Source organism: Erpetoichthys calabaricus, chromosome 5 (assembly GCF_900747795.2).
Source record: "Erpetoichthys calabaricus chromosome 5, fErpCal1.3, whole genome shotgun sequence".
NCBI lineage: Eukaryota > Metazoa > Chordata > Cladistia > Polypteriformes > Polypteridae > Erpetoichthys > Erpetoichthys calabaricus.
The window spans coordinates 153798326-153816483 of NC_041398.2; the positions used below are offsets into that span (position 1 = coordinate 153798326).

At 39.4% G+C, this 18158-nt stretch overlaps 1 protein-coding gene across 2 annotated transcripts in view; it reads right to left on the reverse strand.

Moving 5' to 3' along the window:
• Positions 1-267: 267 nt before the first annotated feature.
• The window catches only part of hgsnat (heparan-alpha-glucosaminide N-acetyltransferase), a 379450-nt gene continuing 361559 nt past the window's right edge, over positions 268-18158 (reverse strand). For both annotated transcript variants that reach the window (XM_028802147.2, XM_028802148.2), the window contains exon 18: positions 268-2556. In XM_028802147.2, the coding sequence (XP_028657980.1) occupies positions 2375-2556 (182 nt within the window). In that variant the 3' untranslated portion in view covers positions 268-2374. The remainder of the gene's footprint in view (positions 2557-18158) is intronic.

Genomic DNA, 18158 nt, shown 5'->3' on the forward strand with positions numbered 1-18158 from the left:
CTGTGGACTAGCAGTGGACCATAACTTGAGACGAAATGCAGTTGCAGTGAGTTTATTAGCTCATTCTTATTAACAGGTTTAACGGACATAATATATTAGATAATGATACAAAATACATTCTGCAACAGGCAGACCTTTATGGGCATTAAAGTTACACAAATCTGTCATACACAAATATGTCATCAAAATATGGAAACCATATTTTATATTTGGACTGAAGTATAGCATGATACTGAAATATATTTAAGTCAATGCCACAAAAAAAACTTAAGTAATGCATGGAAATATATTGCTTAATAAAGAAATAGAAAAATACAGATCAGCATCCATTTAACTATTAATCTTCAGTAAAAAGACAGACGTAGTGTTCCTAATTAAGAAATTGCTCAGCCAGTGGTTCAGAAAGTGCACATTGAAAGATGCTGCCAGTGTCTTCCCTACTTTATTCTTGCAGAATGTTGTGGAGGCATCTTTGCAAGGTTCTCAGATATAATAGGAGTTTGCTCACAATATGTATCATATACAGCGCTTACTATTAAGTTTGCGCTGCAATGAGACATTCTTTGGCCTCTGATTAGGTATTTTATATGCCATAATAATTCAGTTATTAGTAAAAGCTGGGCGCATAATTAATGACAACTATTTCGTATTATCCACTTAATCGGGGAATGAGTTACAGAGAGACGATTGTGCTTCAGATACGATTGTACTAAAGTGTACCTCTTGCTGTCATTACTTTCCACATAGGGACAGACTTCAGGAACTTTTCATATGCTCACAGCAAAGAACGACAATAACTCTCATTTCGATCTCATGTAGCTTAATAATTGCAATAATTTTTTAATATGTTTACATGAGGATTCATTTTTTTTTGCCTGTACTGTCTCTTTAAATCAAGAGGAATGTGTATTGGCATGTGGCTACATGAAAGAGAGCAAGATGTTAGTTAATGGCATGCTGCCTTTAATGGCCAATGAGATAGCCAGCTGAACAAAACAAGGAGAAGCACATGGCCAACACAAGATTGGCTGTGGATTGGGTAAATTTGGGACTGTTCTGGTTCTGCCATTCAGTGAGACAGCACTTGCACCACACTAGATAGTGTGGTCTTGAGTGATACACTCCACCTGACCCAGAGTCTGACCATACCACTAGTGAAATCTGTTCTATCTAGTAATAAATCTGTCATGGCTGTCCGCGTTACTAGAATCACCACCTACACTTCCTTATCCTGTCTTTCTCCTGCCATCTGAGTATTTGTCCCAACTATCCTGGAGGCTGCTTAGAATCTCGTCCCAGGCTCACGTTTGGCCTACCCAGCATCCACTAACGCCAAATTTCTGTCATGTGCTGGCACCTCCGCCTATTAACTACCTCTCTAGGTCTCCCAGCACACAAAGTGCATACGGTACCACAGAGGCCTAACGCCATGAACTGTTACTGTTGGTGTGGATTTTTTGTCCCCCTGGCTGGGCTTTGTCACAAATGTTGTCTTATTATGAATTTTATCAGTCTAAGTCCTGTCGCCCAAACAATTGTCACAATTTCATTAAGAAATGCTGATGCCATTATGGGTTTCTCAAACAACTTGACCAACCAAGAAGGTAACTAATGTGAGACGTCTTAAGTTCACAGAGATCTACACTATGCGCACATTTCTGGAATACTTAGAAAACGTTGTACTAGCTGGCAGTCGACGATGGCTGATGTCACCCCACTGCATTGTGTGCCATGTAAAGTTCTGTTTTTTCTACAGTTGATACTTTTTTCTGGTTTAGTTTTAACTCTTCAGAACCTGTGTCTTGTATAAATTACAATTTTATTTATTTAATTGTAACATGTACTTGTGATTTGAAAGTTCTTTTTATTTATAGTCAAGACAGTTTTGTTCAAAAGATTAAAGACATTCACTTTATTTTAACAAAATTACATTTTTTGAATGTTTATGTTTAACATTTTCATAAGTCACTTCCCTTTAAAACCTTGTCTATTTCACTGTGCTCACTTATACATCCTGTTGTATACATGGTACACATATTACACTCTCAGCAATTTTAAATTTATCATTTTGCTTATTGTTTGTATGGTTTTTACATATTAAAAGTACGTACAAAATCTATCCTTTGTAAAACACTCAACTACAGGTTTTGTCATGCTATTAACAAGTACAAAATAAGGGTACTGTATAAATGAATATATTATTTAGAAAAAGACAAGGGAGTAAGAAATTGATTAAAAATTAAACTTTTGTTTATAACAGTTGTTGTCACACAATGTGTACAATTCAATGAGGCCTAAAAGCGCCTTCTCCTGTTGATAAACTTCTAAAATTCCAAAATGACATTTCAGTATCTCCATTGCAGGTGCCAGGATTCTAGATCTTCCAAAATATGTTCTTTCTGTATAACAAATATGAAATAAAAACCCAGATTGTAGTTGCTAGCAGGTTCTGTGTAAGGTGCTCTGCATGAGACTGGCCATCTGACATTCTCCATTGGAAGGGAAAATAGTTATGAAGTACCTCATGTCCAACATACACCAGAATGGAATTCATACCTGTAAGTATTAAGAAATGACATGGTAATGACCTGCACAAGAAATTCAAACAAAATTAACACTAGAATTACCAAAGCCTGCGAAAAAACTTGTAAATCCGGCCCACTTTAAATCCCTTCGAACCTCTCCGTCAGTGTCTTTTGTCTTGGAAATGTGTTGATAAGCCCAAGCAGCCTGCTATACCACCACCCACCTCTCCCCCACCGCTGCAAAAGGGGCAAGAAGTTCTCCCAGCTCAGGCCTTGATTATCTGGTAGTGAGCTATCTAGAATTGTAAGGGGAAATAATTTCGTGTGTGTTCTGTGTCCACAACAATTTATGTAAACACATTGTTAAAACAAACATTTTAGTCATAAATAACAAAATGTAGACATGAACTGTATAATGTGTGAAGGCTGATAGCCAAATATCAAATAAACACTTTCACAAAAGGTGCAAGTACAATACAACAGCTTCCTTGGTGCAGTGGTAAGAACTGCGGAGTTATAATCCAGAGGAGGTTGCGAGTTCAAATCCAGCTCCCCCACAAATGTATCGTTTTGAGTAGTGAGCTGCTCTTATTGTTAATATTATACAATAAAAACAAATGTTTGATTTGTGTCTGTAACAGCCGGTGTAAATCACGATACAACACCCACCCCAGATCTGACACTGTTAGTTTGTATCTGAAACTGGGAATAACTGTAGATGTAAGTGTTGTTTTGAGACAATGGAACTGGAAATTCTCTGATCTGGAGGGATAAAAGCTGACACACAAACACTGGTGAATCTGCCTTCTTCGTATCTCACCATCACTTAAATTTTTTTTTTATTCAGTTTTATTGAGTGTTCCTGCTTACGCTGAATTACTATGCACCTTATGGTCCATGATGTCAAAGCCGCACTGACAAAAAAAACCAGACACACATGTATATATGATATTTGGAATTATTCATTTTCTGACCTTATAGTACATTTCGGAAAACATTGTGGCACGAATGCAACATTATTCATGTTATTCATATTCATTTGCATGCCTCCTTGCACTTGTAATCAGTGACCGCATGTTTTTTTTTTCCCGATCTTGCCCATGGGGGTGTTTCTTTTGTACTCCAGGACATGCAGAGGAAAGAATATGATTTTTTTGTAGGCTTTGGTAATTCTAGTGTTAATATATATACAGTACAACATGTGTCCAAGACAAGTTTAATTCAGGATTTTTAAAATATATTCTTGTTATACAATTGCTTTTCAACACAATTTTAATTAACCTGCAACCTTTTCCTTTTGGAATTCAGCAATATTATGACAGTTAAAAACAAAAACCCTAAAAAGAATGCAATTTTGCTGCTAGTATTTCCAGGCGGGTATCAGCAATGCCCTCCTTGACTTCTCATGCACATAACAAGAGTCATATTTAGTCTTTTTAACACTAGAATCTCTGAAGCCTATGAAAAAACTTGTAATCCCAGGCCATCTTAAATTCCTTCGCACCTCTCCTTCAGCATCTTTTGTGTTGTAAATGTGTCGATCAGCACAAGCAGCAAGCAGTCTGCTGTCCCATCACCCCACCACCGCCGCTCAACTCGGGCAAAAAAGATTTCCCAGCTCAAGTCTTATTTATCTGGGTGGTGCAGCGGTAAGAACTGCTGACTCATAATCAAGAGGCCGTGGGATCGAATCTGGGCGCTCTCCAGCATTACCGTTTTGAGTTGTGAGCTTATCTTATTGTTACTATTGTACAATAAAAACTTATCTTTTTGATTTGAGTCTGTAATAGCTGGTTTTTTTTTTTTATTCAGTTTTATTCTCTCAGTCATGTTCGGACTCCCCCCAATCTGACACTGCTGTTTTCAAATAAAGATGTGCTAAAACAGAAGTGAGCTCAGATGTGTATGAGGGTTCTACATTGGAGAAAGTGAACAGAAGCCCTAGCTGCAAGAAACATCAACTCACACATAAGAGAATAAAACTGAATAATAAAAACGCTAACCTTTACAAGTACCATAAATTTACACCGGCTTTTACAGACTCAAATCAAATGTATGTTTTTATTCTACAATAGTAACAATAAGAGCAGCTACTACTCAAAATGGTAATTCTGGAGAGCGCCCGGATTCGATCTCATGACCTCTTGATTATGAGTCAGCAGTTCTTGCCGCTGTGCCACCCAAGCGGTCGTATCAACTTCACACCCTAACCCGATTTCTTTGTCTTTGGTTATATTCTTGAATAAAATCACACTTGTTTTGATATACTTACACATTTTGTGAAAGTGTTTATTTGATATTTGGACTTCAGTCTTCACAAATTATACACTCCATGTCAAAATTTTGTCGTTAGTACTATTTTAGGTATTTGTTCAGCATTTTTTGCATTTCTCACATTTCCTGTCATTATACATTTACTGTACATAGATCGTTGTAGACACAGAACACACATGAAATGCATGTTCCAAATAACGATATATTATTTACCCTATGCAACTCCAGGCACCTCACATGCAGATAAACAGACTTGAGGTGGGAGAACTTTTTGACCGAGTTGAGCTCCGGTGATGGCGGGATGAGATAGTAGGCTGCTTGCTGCTTGTGCTGATCGACACATTTACAAAAATAAGAGACGCTGATGGAGAGGTGCGAAGGAATTTAAGGTGGTCTGGGATTACAAGTTTTTTGTAGGCTTCAGGGATTCCAGTGCTAAACATTAAAACAATCTGTTGTTATGGAGGTTTTTTCTCTTAACAGCACTTTGCTACAGAACCTTTTGAAAGCATGACACTGAAAATCTCTCTGTATCCTCAGTAGATTTCAGAAATGCTTTTACATCGTTTTTCAAAATTATGTACAGCAGTGCCCAGAAATGACTGCACAGCTGACATATGGTGATCCAGCACTTACTAATCAATTTTTAACAGCTTTGTACTCATGCATGACTTCAACTTGCTGGACTTCTGTAAACCTGGAGTTGGGACCATCAGCTCCAGCTGCCTCAGAAAAAAAAAATGGAGCTTGGCCTGTGTGTGTCTGATCTGTAATAAAGCACTACTGTTGTTTACATTTTTGACTCTGACCACTTCTTGCAGTGCTGAAAGAAACCTGAGGTATATAATGTTTTACTGAAACTATTTATTTTTATTCTCACAGCACAATAAAAAGTTCATCATTTGCTGTGTAAATGTCTGAATAGTTTTCCACAGGTCCTTTGGTCAAATGCAGTTGCTTTTAAAGGTGTCTTACAAAGCACAGATCTACACAGATTAACATTTTTTCAGCTGTACAACGTACATGATACTCAGGCATTTTCTGTAGTTTAAAAGTGAGCTCACGCCAAGAAAAGGAATAAGCCATGTGAAAATTTAACAATCAGGATTGATTTTTAAGTCAGCTCTGCCAACAAAGTTCTTAAAGGCTGTGACTTTTACCATATTATATAGCAGCCTTCTCAGTACTTGCTTAAAGATGTGGAAAACGGAAGTATAGATGCAAGAAAACCGTAAATTAAACCCAGTGTTTACCATAATCAGACCTAAAAGCAAATATTTGTAGTTCTTGGAATAAAGGCAACTGTTTTTAGGCAATGGTGAAGTTATTGAGCTGTTATGGATTTGGGCAGTTATCCTTTATTTTTTTTATTTGAAATAAGTAAGGAGCTTTCTCAGATTGCCAACAATCACCTGGCATTCAGCATTAATTCATGGGCATTTTCAGTTGTACTTTTTACTTTCACGCTAGAAACACTCTGCATACTATGTTTATACAATCTTTGTATTTTATACCATATTTCTTTAAACTGTGTTCTGTAATTTTGTACCTCAAACTTTATTTGTTCTTGCAACCCCTTTCAATCTTCAAATAATTTTTAACTATTAATAAAGTACATATTAAGTATCAGTTTGGGGTGCATGCAGTGGTATGGCATGTTGCCGCACCCACCACATGACAAAACAGCTTGGGATCCTAGTTGGCAACACCCCCATGCAGACTCCACAAATAAAAAATTCCACATCAGGGTTCTCTTTTATAAAACTTTCTTTGGATTCTAGCATGAAAATATGTGTACATCAAAAAGTGGAAGAGAATAATATGTGGGGAGGGGAAAGTTCACTGTGAAGTTTAGAAAGAAACAACACAAAACAACAAAAGGACTGCAGGGAGGTCTACATCCCATGAAGCACTGAGCACCACTCACCAACGAAACACAGTCGATGAGTTTTGTCCCCTATGAAGTGATACAGAAACACCTGCATGGCACCATGCAAATGACTTGTACATTAATGGAATTTCCTTTGTTATGGTTAACAAAACCAGCTTCATTTTTACTAGGTGCCCTTACTGCAATATGAGTGCAGTAAAGTAGTCCGATTACTAGACAATTTAGCAAATTTTTATTTTGCCAAAAACATGTTATGTTTTATGTATATACACTAAACACTATATGAAAAGTTAATGTAAAACCAAAAAAATTCCACAAATATGTAGTTAAAGATCTACAAATATGTAGCTCTTGTCCTACTAAAAGGGTACTATCCTGGACCAAATATTGTGATCAAAAATGAGATCTGAGCAGTGAGGCAGCAATGTTAACCACCGAGCTGTCATGCCCCAAACAACAAAAGAAAGACAAAATGATAACCACAAACAAAATAAATGGCCACAAACTATATACACACACACACATATATATTTTACTCATTGATTTTATATATATATATATATATATATATATATATATATACACACACACATATATACACATACATACACACACACACACACAGGTAGTCCCCAGGTTACGGACATCCAACCTACGACATACGAACGGGGCCGCAGCTGCAACGCATGCGCCTCAGTAACTGCCGCTCTGTCATCTTCAGCCCGGGGATGCTACAAGCAGTGGCTGGACGGAGGCTGGAGGGGGTTGATTTCGCTGCTCGCACAGTTTAGTGTTCGTCGGGCGGCTCACAGCGGCAAGCGGTTTCACTGCCCGCCCGCCCACCACACACGGCTGCCCCATTCGTTCTAGGTGGGCAGCTGGTAATGCTGCAAGTGGTGACCCTGTTGTGGTTGAACGGAGGCCATTGAGGGTGAACGGGGAGGCAGGGGGTAGCATTGTAGTGTGCTTCGGATGGTTGCGTGTTGAATGGGGGTGGTGGTGCGGCGAACACTGCAGGCAGCATACTGTAGTGGAGGCGACTGATGTGGGCTGGTGATGAACCACCCCTTGCTGCCCCCATTCATTCTCAATAGCAAGCCTACTTGTACTGTTACGCACATAGCAGGAAGTTGTCTCTTGTCAGTACAGGGTGGTCCAGATCTAATTCTGCAGATCCAGATCGTCTGGATGACTTTGATTTATGCGGAGACGATTCCAGTTCGGCGCGAAGACGATTCTTCCTGTCGTCAGTTCGCACACTTCTCGATGGGCCGGGATTTTTCGGGCTATTTTCTATGTAATAAACTGAGTAAGTTATAGTGTAATGAAAATTGCATAATTAGATCTGGACCACCCTATACATCAGATGTGTTGACGACATATGCCTAATCTGCTGTGATAGCGTGTACAGTGCTGTACAGAAGAGCTCATCTTAACCTTTTGTCTTCACCCTTCAAGAATGTCTCTGAAACACAAATCTGATGCAAGTGCTGGTGCTACAGTAAAGAAGAGAAAAAACATCACCATTGAAAATAAAGTAGAAATAATAAAAAGGTCAGAAAGAGGTGAAACTCCATCATTCATTGGCAGAGCACTTGTTTACAGTCAGTCAACAACAACATTTATTAAAGTAATGTACCTGTTCCGACTTACATACAAATTCAACTAAAGTGCAAACCTACAGTTCCTATCTCGTACGTAACCCGGGGACTGCCTGTATATATACAGTGCATCCAGAAAGTATTCACAGCGCATCACTTTTTCCACATTTTGTTATGTTACAGCCTTATTCCAAAATGGATTAAATTCAGTTTTTTCCTCAGAATTCTACACACAACACCCCATAATGACAACATGAAAAAAGTTTACTTGAGATTTTGGAAATTTATTAAAAATAAAAAAACTGAGAAAGCACATGTACATACAGTGGTGTGAAAAACTATTTGCCCCCTTCCTGATTTCTTATTCTTTTGCATGTTTGTCACACAAAATGTTTCTGATCATCAAACACATTTAACCATTAGTCAAATATAACACAAGTAAACACAAAATGCAGTTTGTAAATGGTGGTTTTTATGATTTAGGGAGAAAAAAAAATCCAAACCTACATGGCCCTGTGTGAAAAAGTAATTGCCCCCTGAACCTAATAACTGGTTGGGCCACCCTTAGCAGCAATAACTGCAATCAAGCGTTTGCGATAACTTGCAATGAGTCTTTTACAGCGCTCTGGAGGAATTTTGGCCCACTCATCTTTGCAAAATTGTTGTAATTCAGCTTTATTTGAGGGTTTTCTAGCATGAACCGCCTTTTTAAGGTCATGCCATAGCAACTCAATTGGATTCAGGTCAGGACTTTGACTAGGCCACTCCAAAGTCTTCATTTTGTTTTTCTTCAGCCATTCAGAGGTGGATTTGCTGGTGTGTTTTGGGTCATTGTCCTGTTGCAGCACCCAAGATCGCTTCAGCTTGAGTTGACGAACAGATGGCCGGACATTCTCCTTCAGGATTTTCTGGTAGACAGTAGAATTCATGGTTCCATCTATCACAGCAAGCCTTCCAGGTCCTGAAGCAGCAAAACAACGCCAGACCATCACACTACCACCACCATATTTTACTGTTGGTATGATGTTCTTTTTCTAAAATGCTGTGTTCCTTTTACGCCAGATGTAACGGGACATTTGCCTTCCAAAAAGTTCAACTTTTGTCTCATCAGTCCACAAGGTATTTTCCCAAAAGTCTTGGCAATCATTGAGATGTTTCTTAGCAAAATTGAGACGAGCCCTAATGTTCTTTTTGCTTAACAGTGGTTTGCGTCTTGGAAATCTGCCATGCAGGCCGTTTTTGCCCAGTCTCTTTCTTATGGTGGAGTCGTGAACACTGACCTTAATTGAGGCAAGTGAGGCCTACAGTTCTTTAGACGTTGTCCTGGGGTCTTTTGTGACCTCTCGGATGAGTCGTCTCAGCGCTCTTGGGGTAATTTTGGTCGGCCGGCCACTCCTGGGAACGTTCACCACTGTTCCATGTTTTTGCCATTTGTGGATAATGGCTCTCACTGTGGTTCGCTGGAGTCCCAAAGCTTTAGAAATGGCTTTATAACCTTTACCAGACTGATAGATCTCAATTTGTTCCTGAATTTCTTTGGATCTTGGCATGATGTCTAGCTTTTGAGGTGCTTTTGGTCTACTTCTCTGTGTCAGGCAGCTCCTATTTAAGTGATTTCTTGATTGAAACAGGTGTGGCAGTAATCAGGCCTGGGGGTGGCTACGGAAATTGAACTCAGGTGTGATACACCACAGTTAGGTTATTTTTTAACAAGGGGGCAATTACTTTTTCACACAGGGCCATGTAGGTTTGGATTTTTTTTCTCCCTAAATAATAAAAACCATCATTTAAAAACTGCATTTTGTGTTTACTTGTGTTATATTTGACTAATAGTTAAATGTGTTTGATGATCAGAAACATTTTGTGTGACAAACATGCAAAAGAATAAGAAATCAGAAAGGGGGCAAATAGTTTTTCACACCACTGTAAGTATTCACAGCCTTTGCCATGAAACTCAAAATTGAGCTCAGGTGCATCCTGTTTCCCCTGATCATCCTTGAGATGTTTCTGCAGCTTAATTGGAGTCCACCTGTGGTAAATTCAGTTGATTGGACATGATTTGGAAAGGCACACACCGGTCTATATAAGGTCCCACAGTTGACAGTTCATGTCAGAGCACAAACCAAGCATGAAGTCAAAGGAATTGTCTGTAGACCTCTGAGACAGGATTGTCTCGAGGCACAAATCTGGGGAAGGTTACAGCACAATTTCTGCAGCTTTGAAGGTCCCAAAGAGCACACTGGCCTCCATCACCCGTAAGTGGAAGAAGTTTGAAACCACCAGAACTCTTCCTAGAGCTGGCCGGCCATCTAAACTAAGCGATCGGGGGAGAAGGGCCTTAGTCAGGGAGATGACCAAGAACCCGATGGTCACTCTGTCAGAGCTCCAGAGGTCCTCTGTGGAGAGAGGAGAACCTTCCAGAAGGACAACCATCTCTGCAGCAATCCACCAATCAGGCCTGTATGGTAGAGTGGCCAGACGGAAGCCACTCTTTAGTAAAAGGCACATGGCAGCCCGCCTGGAGTTTGCCAAAAGGCACCTGAAGGACTCTCAGACCATGAGAAAGAAAATTCTCTGGTCTGATGAGACAAAGATTAGAACTCTTTGGTGTGAATGCCAGGCGTCACGTTTGGAGGAAACCAAGCACCGCTTATCACCAGCCAATACCATCCCTACAGTGAAGCATGGTGGTGGCAGCATCATGCTGTGGGGATGTTTTTCAGCAGCAGGAACTTGGATTTTTGTTTATCATTGGCTTAGCTTTCAAAGTAACAACTTCCTTTTAATATATGACATGCCTTATGGAAACAGTAGTACAGTAATCCCCCGCTATATTGTGGTTCAGCTATTGCGCCCCTGCTACATTGCAGATTTATTAAAATTATTATTATTAGTAGGGGAATGTCGCGGAATGTCAAATTGTTTTCTGAGAAGATCAAGCCTCGTCTCCCTGCCAAGATTTTTTTTTTTTTTATAATAGAGAGAGATGTTATTCATATCCTTGGCCTGACACACATCATAAGTGTGTTTTAATAAGTTTACATGTGTTTAAAGCGTGTGGGAGGGGTATTTTAAGGCTTAAACTATACAAAAAATGCTTATTTATATAGTCTTTCTATTTTTACCTATCACTGATGGGTCTGGAACGTAACTTCCGCGATAGGCGGGGGATCACTGTATTTCAGCAGTGACATTAAGTTTATTGGATCAACAGAAATATGCTATATGCATCATAACAAAATTAGGCAGTTGCATAAATTTAGGCACCCTGCTTCAAATCATCCCATATATTTTCGATGATATTCCCTGAACTAGCCACATAGCCCCACAGCATAATGGAACTTCCGCCAAATTTGACAATAGGTAGCAGGTGTTTTCCTTGAAATGCGTGTTCTTCTTCCCCCATGCAAAGTGCTTTTTGTTATGACCAAATAACTCAATTTTTGTCTCATCAGTCCAAAGCACTTGAATGAATCTGGCTTGTCTAAATGAGCATTTGCATACAACAAGCGACTCTGTGGCGTGAGTGCAGAAAGGGCTTCTTTCTCATCACCCTGCCATATAGATGTTCTTTGTGCAAATTGCACTGAATTGTAGAACGATGTACAGATACACCATCTGCAGCAAGATGTTCTTGCAGGTCTTTGGAGGTGATCTGTGGGTTGTCTGTAACCATTCTCACAATCCTGCGCATATGCCGCTCCTGTATTTTTCTTGGCCTGCCAGACCTGGGTTTAACAGCAACTGTGCCTGTGGCCTTCCATTTCCTGATTCCATTCCTTACAGTTGAAACTGACAGTTTAAACCTCTGAGATAGCTTTTTGTAGCCTTCCCCTAAAACTACAGGAGTCGAACTCCAGTCCTCAAGGGCCGTAGTGGCTACATGTTTTCATTCGGACCATCTTCTTCATTAGTGAGCTATTTTTACTGCTAATTAACTTCTTTTGCTTCAGTTTTAATTAACTTGACTTCCTTAATTAGTAGCTAAACAATAATGAGACATCAAACAAGCCACCATATGACCAGGTCACCTTTGCCCATCACACAATATCTGAAAATAAATAAAGGTGAAGGTCTCAGTAAGGTTGATCTCTCAGGTCATTGAAACATTTTGTTGGTGTTCTTAGAAAAAACAGAAAAATCAACAGATTTGGAAATGTCTGCTGTGGCAGAATGAGAGCAGCAACAAGCCATTGAATTAAATAAAGGGCTTAATTAACAGCAAGGATCAGCTTCTCGTTAAGAGACTGTTTGGAGTGAAATTGGTTGGAGTTTGAAATCCCAGTTTAGCTGGTCATCTGTTGGCTCATTTCACGTCTCATTTCTGTTTGGCTGCCATTTAATGAAGAAACAAATCAATTCAGAGGACTGAATCCTTAAAAACAGGACTATTGAAATGAAGGGAAAATGAGTTAATTAGCATTGAAAACTACTCACTGATTAGGAAAAGGGTTAGTTAGAATGAAAACCTGAAGCCACTGCGGCCCTCCAGGCCCGGAGTTTGACACCCCTGCCCTAAACCATGATACTGAACAATCTTTGTTTTCAGATCTTTTGAGAGTTGCTTTGAGAATCCCATGCTGTCACTCTTCAGATGAGAGTCAAAGGGAAGCACAACTTGCAATTGACCACCTTAAATACCTTTTCTCCTGATTGGACACACCTGTCTATGAAATTCAATGCTTAACGAGCTAATCCACCAATTTGGTGTTGCAAGTAATCAGAATTGTGCAGTTACATGCATTCAAATCAGCAAAATTACAAGGGGACCAACATTTTTGCACAGCCAGTTTTTCACATTTGATTTAACTTCATACAACTAAATACTGCTTCACTAAAAATCTTTGTTTGGAAAACACCCCAGTACTCAGATGTTCCTAGGAAATGAAAGACAAACCACTGTTATCTTTTTTTGTTGAAAGTAGAGTAAATTATTATGCAGGCTGAGAGGGGTTCCCAAACTTTTTCATATGACTGTATATATACAGATATAGTGTGTGTGTATATATATATATATATATATATATATAAACTGCTCAAAAAATGAAAGGAACACTTTGAAAACACATCAGATCTCAATGGGAAACAAAATTGTGCTGGATATTTATAGTGATATGGACTGGGTAATGTGTTAGGAACAAAATGATGCCACATCGTTTGATGGAAATTACCAACCTACAGAGGTCTGCATTCAAAGACACCCTGAAAATCAAAGTGAAAAAATGATGCTACAGGTAGTTGATTTTGCTGAAATTTTATTGCAGAAACTCAAAATTGCACTCAGTAGTTTGTATGGCCCACATGTGCTTGTATGCATGCCTGACAACATCGGGGCATGCTCCTAATGAGACAACACATGGTGTCAACAACAACAACATTTATTTATATAGCACATTTTCATACAAAAAATGTAGCTCAAAGTGCTTTACATAATGAAGAAAAATAAAAGACAAAGTAAGAAATTAAAATAAGACAACATTAATTAACATAGAATAAGAGTAAGGTCCGATGGCCAGGGAAGACAGAAAAAAAAAAAAAACTCCAGACGGCTGGAGGAAACAATAAAATCTGCAGTGGCTCCAGGCCACGAGACCGCTCAGTCCCCTCTGGGCATTCTACCTAACATAAATGAAATAGTCCTCTTTGTTTTTAGGGTTCTAATGGAAGGACTTGAGGATGATGGTCATGCTGACTGCTGGCTTTTAATCCATCAATGCTGGAACATCATGGTACTTTGAGTAGATGGTGGTGGCACAGGATGGTGGCCACGAGATCTCCTCCCAGGTCTGGACCAGGGCATCACTGAGCTCCTGGACAGTCGGAGGAGCAACCTGGCAGTGTCGGATGGACAGAAACATAATGTCCCAGAGGTGTTCTATTGGATTTGGGTCAGGCGAGCTTGGAGGCCAGTCAATGGCTTCAATTCCTCCATCAGGAATTCATCCCGATACCTAATGGCAGTCAAGGTGCTGTTGTCTAGCCTGTAGTGGTCTGTGCATCCCTCCATGGATATGCCTCCCCAGACCATCACTGACCCACCGCCAAACAGGTCATGCTGAACGATGTTATAGGCAGCATAACGTTCTCCAAAGCTTCTCCATACCCTTTCATGTCTGTCACATGTGCTCAGGGTGAACCTGCTCTCATCTGTGAAAACATAGGGTGCCAGTGGTGAACCTGCCAATTTTGGTATTCTATGGCAAATGCCAATTGAGGTCCATGGTGCTGGGCAGTGAGCACAGGGCCCATTAGAGAATGTCGGGTCAGGCCACCCTCATGAAATCTGTTTCTGATCGTTTGGTCAGAGATATTCACACCAGTGTCCTGCTGGAGATCATTTTGTAGAGCTCTGGCAGTGCTCATCCTGTTCCTCCTTGCCCAAAGGAGCAGATACTGGTCCTGTTGATGGGTTAAGGACCTTCTTCGGCTCTGTCCAGCTCTCCTAAAGTAACCGCCTGTCTCCTGGAATCTCCTCCATGCCCTTGAGACTGTGGTGGGAGACACAGCAAACCTTTTGGCAATGGTACATATTGATGTACCATCCTGGAGAAGTTGAACTACCTGTGCAACCTCTGTAGGATTCAGGTATTGGCTCATGCTACTAGTAGTGACATTGACCGCAGCCAAATGCAAAACTAGTGAAAAAACAGTCAGAAAAGATGAGGAGGGAAAAATGTCAGTGGCCTCCACCTGTTTTGGGGGGCGTCTCATATCCCAGAGGTTTCAGTGACTTGAAGTGTTACTTTAATTTTTTCGAGCTGTGTGTGTGTGTGTGCATATTATATATACAGTGCATCCGGAAAGTATTCACAGCGCATCACTTTTTCCACATTTTGTTATGTTACAGCCTTATTCCAAAATGGGTTAAATTCATTTTTTTCCTCAGAATTCTACACACAACACCCTATAATGACGTGAAAAAAGTTTACTTGAGATTATTGCAGATTTATTAAAAATAAAAAAAGTTTTTCAGTGGCAGGGACTGGGAGACTAGTCCGGATAAATGGAAAGATGACTGCAGTAATGTACAGAGACATCCTGGATGAAAACCTGCTCCAGAGCGCTCTTGACCTCAGACTGGGGCAACGGTTCATCTTTCAGCAGGACAAGGACCCTAAGCACACAGCCAAGATATCAAAGAAGTGGCTTCAGGACAACTCTGTGAATATCCTTGAGTGGCCCAGACAGAGCCCAGACTTGAATCCGATTGAACATCTCTGGAGAGATCTTAAAATGGCTGTGCATCGATGCTTCCCATCCAACCTGATGGAGCTTGAGAGGTGCTGCAAAGAGGAATGGGCGAAACTGGCCAAGGATAGGTGTGCCAAGCTTGTGGCATGATATTCAAAAAGACTTGAGGCTGTAATTGCTGCCAAAGGTGCATCGACAAAGTATTTAGCAAAGGCTGTGAATACTTATGTTCATGAGATTTCTCAAGTTTTTTTATTTTTAATAAATTTGCAAAAACCTCAAGTAAACTTTTTTCATGTTGTCATTATGGGGTGTCATGTATAGAATTCTGAGGAAAAAAATGAATTTAATCCATTTTGGAATAAGGCTGTAACATAACAAAATGTGGAAAAAGTGATGCACTGTGAATAATATATATATATATATATATATATATATATATAAATACATACATACGAATTAATAAGTATGTGAACCCCTAGGAATTATCTATATGTCTAATTCCCATATAAAACATGGTTGTATCTTCCTGTCAGTCACAATAGTGAACAAACACAATCTCCTGTAACTAAAGATACACAGATTTTCAGAGAATTTTTGACCATATTCAATAAATCATTCAAACTGTGAAACTGAAGGTTGGAAAAAGTAAGTGAACCCTAAGCTAATGACTTTTTAAAAAGCTCATTGCTGTCAGAATATAGCACACCTGGAGTCCATTTAATGAAACGAGTTTAGAGGTGTGGCCTAGAATTACTGTACTTTGATTGATAAAAAACACTATAAAGTTTGAACTTTTGACAAAAAGCATATCCAGATGGGAATCACGCCTCACACAAAAGAGCTGTCTGAAGAGCTACGATCGAGAATTGTTAATCTACATAAGGCTGGAAAGGGTTACAAAGTCATCTCAAAGATGACGGTTAGGCAAGTTGTCGATACTGTAAATGGAGAAAATTTGGTATTGTGGCTACTCTGCCTAGAAGTGGGCGCTCTGCCAAGATGAACCCAAGAGCACAACACAAAGTCAGCAATGAGGTAAAAAAGAACCCTAGAGTGACAGCAAAGGACTTGAAGAAGTCATTAGAACTAGCTAACATCTCTGTTCATGTGTCAACTACACTGAAAAGTCCCTACTTTGCGGAAATTCAGTTATCGCGGTCGGCCTTGGAACCTCTCTCCAACGATAACTGAGGGATAACTGTAATTCCAAAGGGTTCACATACTTTTTACTCTGACTGTACATATAACCTCCTTAAGAAATTGAGGATAACTATTATCTGGTCCTGATTTACTAAGAAAAAAAAGAATACTGTACTGTATAACATTTTGTTATCAGTCTCATAGCATATCTCCTGAGTATATTTCTTATTTTGTAGCTCCTAATTTTTTCATAAAAGAAAAAGGATAAGGCAAAGGAAAAAATGTGTCCTGTGTGGTTGGAAGACTCACAAAGACAGCGATCCCTCTTGAAGATAAAGAGGATGAGCAGTATTTTTCAAAGCTAACAGTGAGAGCTGACCAGGGTCTATTAGTCCGCTGCTCATTCTCTTCATTTCCAAGAGGGAAATTTGACCAGAATACATGACTTCAAGTCAGAGGTGATGTCAGACTTGGCTGCTGCAATTGCTGACTGATCTTGTGACCAAAAAAGGTAACTGCTCATGACTAGGAATTAATTTATTTTGATTCATCTACAGTTTCAAGGTTTGCTAATATTCTAAACAATCAGTCTGAATGTAGTGCTTACCTAAATAAAGCTAGTAGTTTATTCAGTAAGTTTTTTTTTTTAAATGTAAAGGCTGCAGCTGACATAGTGCTGGAAGATTTCTTAACAGTTTCTTCAGGGGCCACCATTATACCTTGAAAGAACTAAAGAGTGTCTGATCTAAAGACAACAGGCTGGAGAACCAAGCGTAAATGGAGAAAAACTAAACTAATATCCACCATGAAATATTGAAGGCACAAATAAGTGAATATAACAATGCAGTCCCCCTTAAGGAGCAGTTCTATTTCTCTAAAATTATAAACAATAATGCTGGTGATCCTAGAGTTTTATTCTCAACTATTGATCGTCTTCTAAACCAAGCTTACTCAATGGAATACCTCCTTCACTACTAGTGAAATTTGTAAGGCTTTTGACTTATTTTTTAGACTCAAAATAACTGATATTAGACATATTGTACATTCCCCCAAAGTTAATCCTATCAAACCCCTGCATGCTCTTTTAAGCGAGTTAAAGTTTTTCACTGAAATAGATTTACCCGAACAACGCAGAATAATTGCTCAACTGAAAACCTCCACTTGCGTCCTCAACCCAGTACCAACAGGCTTTTTCAAATAATTCTCTAAGTAAGTTCTAATTGATAATAGGTTAATAGGTTAAGTTAGTAAGTTCTATTTGATAGTATAATTGACACAATGAACTCATCATTAGATATAGGTGCCTTCCTCAACAGTCTAAAGACTGCAGTTGTTAAACCCCTGTTCAAGAAAAATAATCCAGACTCATCTGTCTTTGACAACTTCAGACCAATTTTTAATTTGCCTTTCTTAACACTAGAATTACCAAAGCCTACGAAAAAACTTGTAATCCTGGCCCACTTTAAATCCGTTCGCACCTCTCCGTCAGTGTCTTTTGTGTTGTAAATGTGTCAATCAGCACAAACAGCAAGC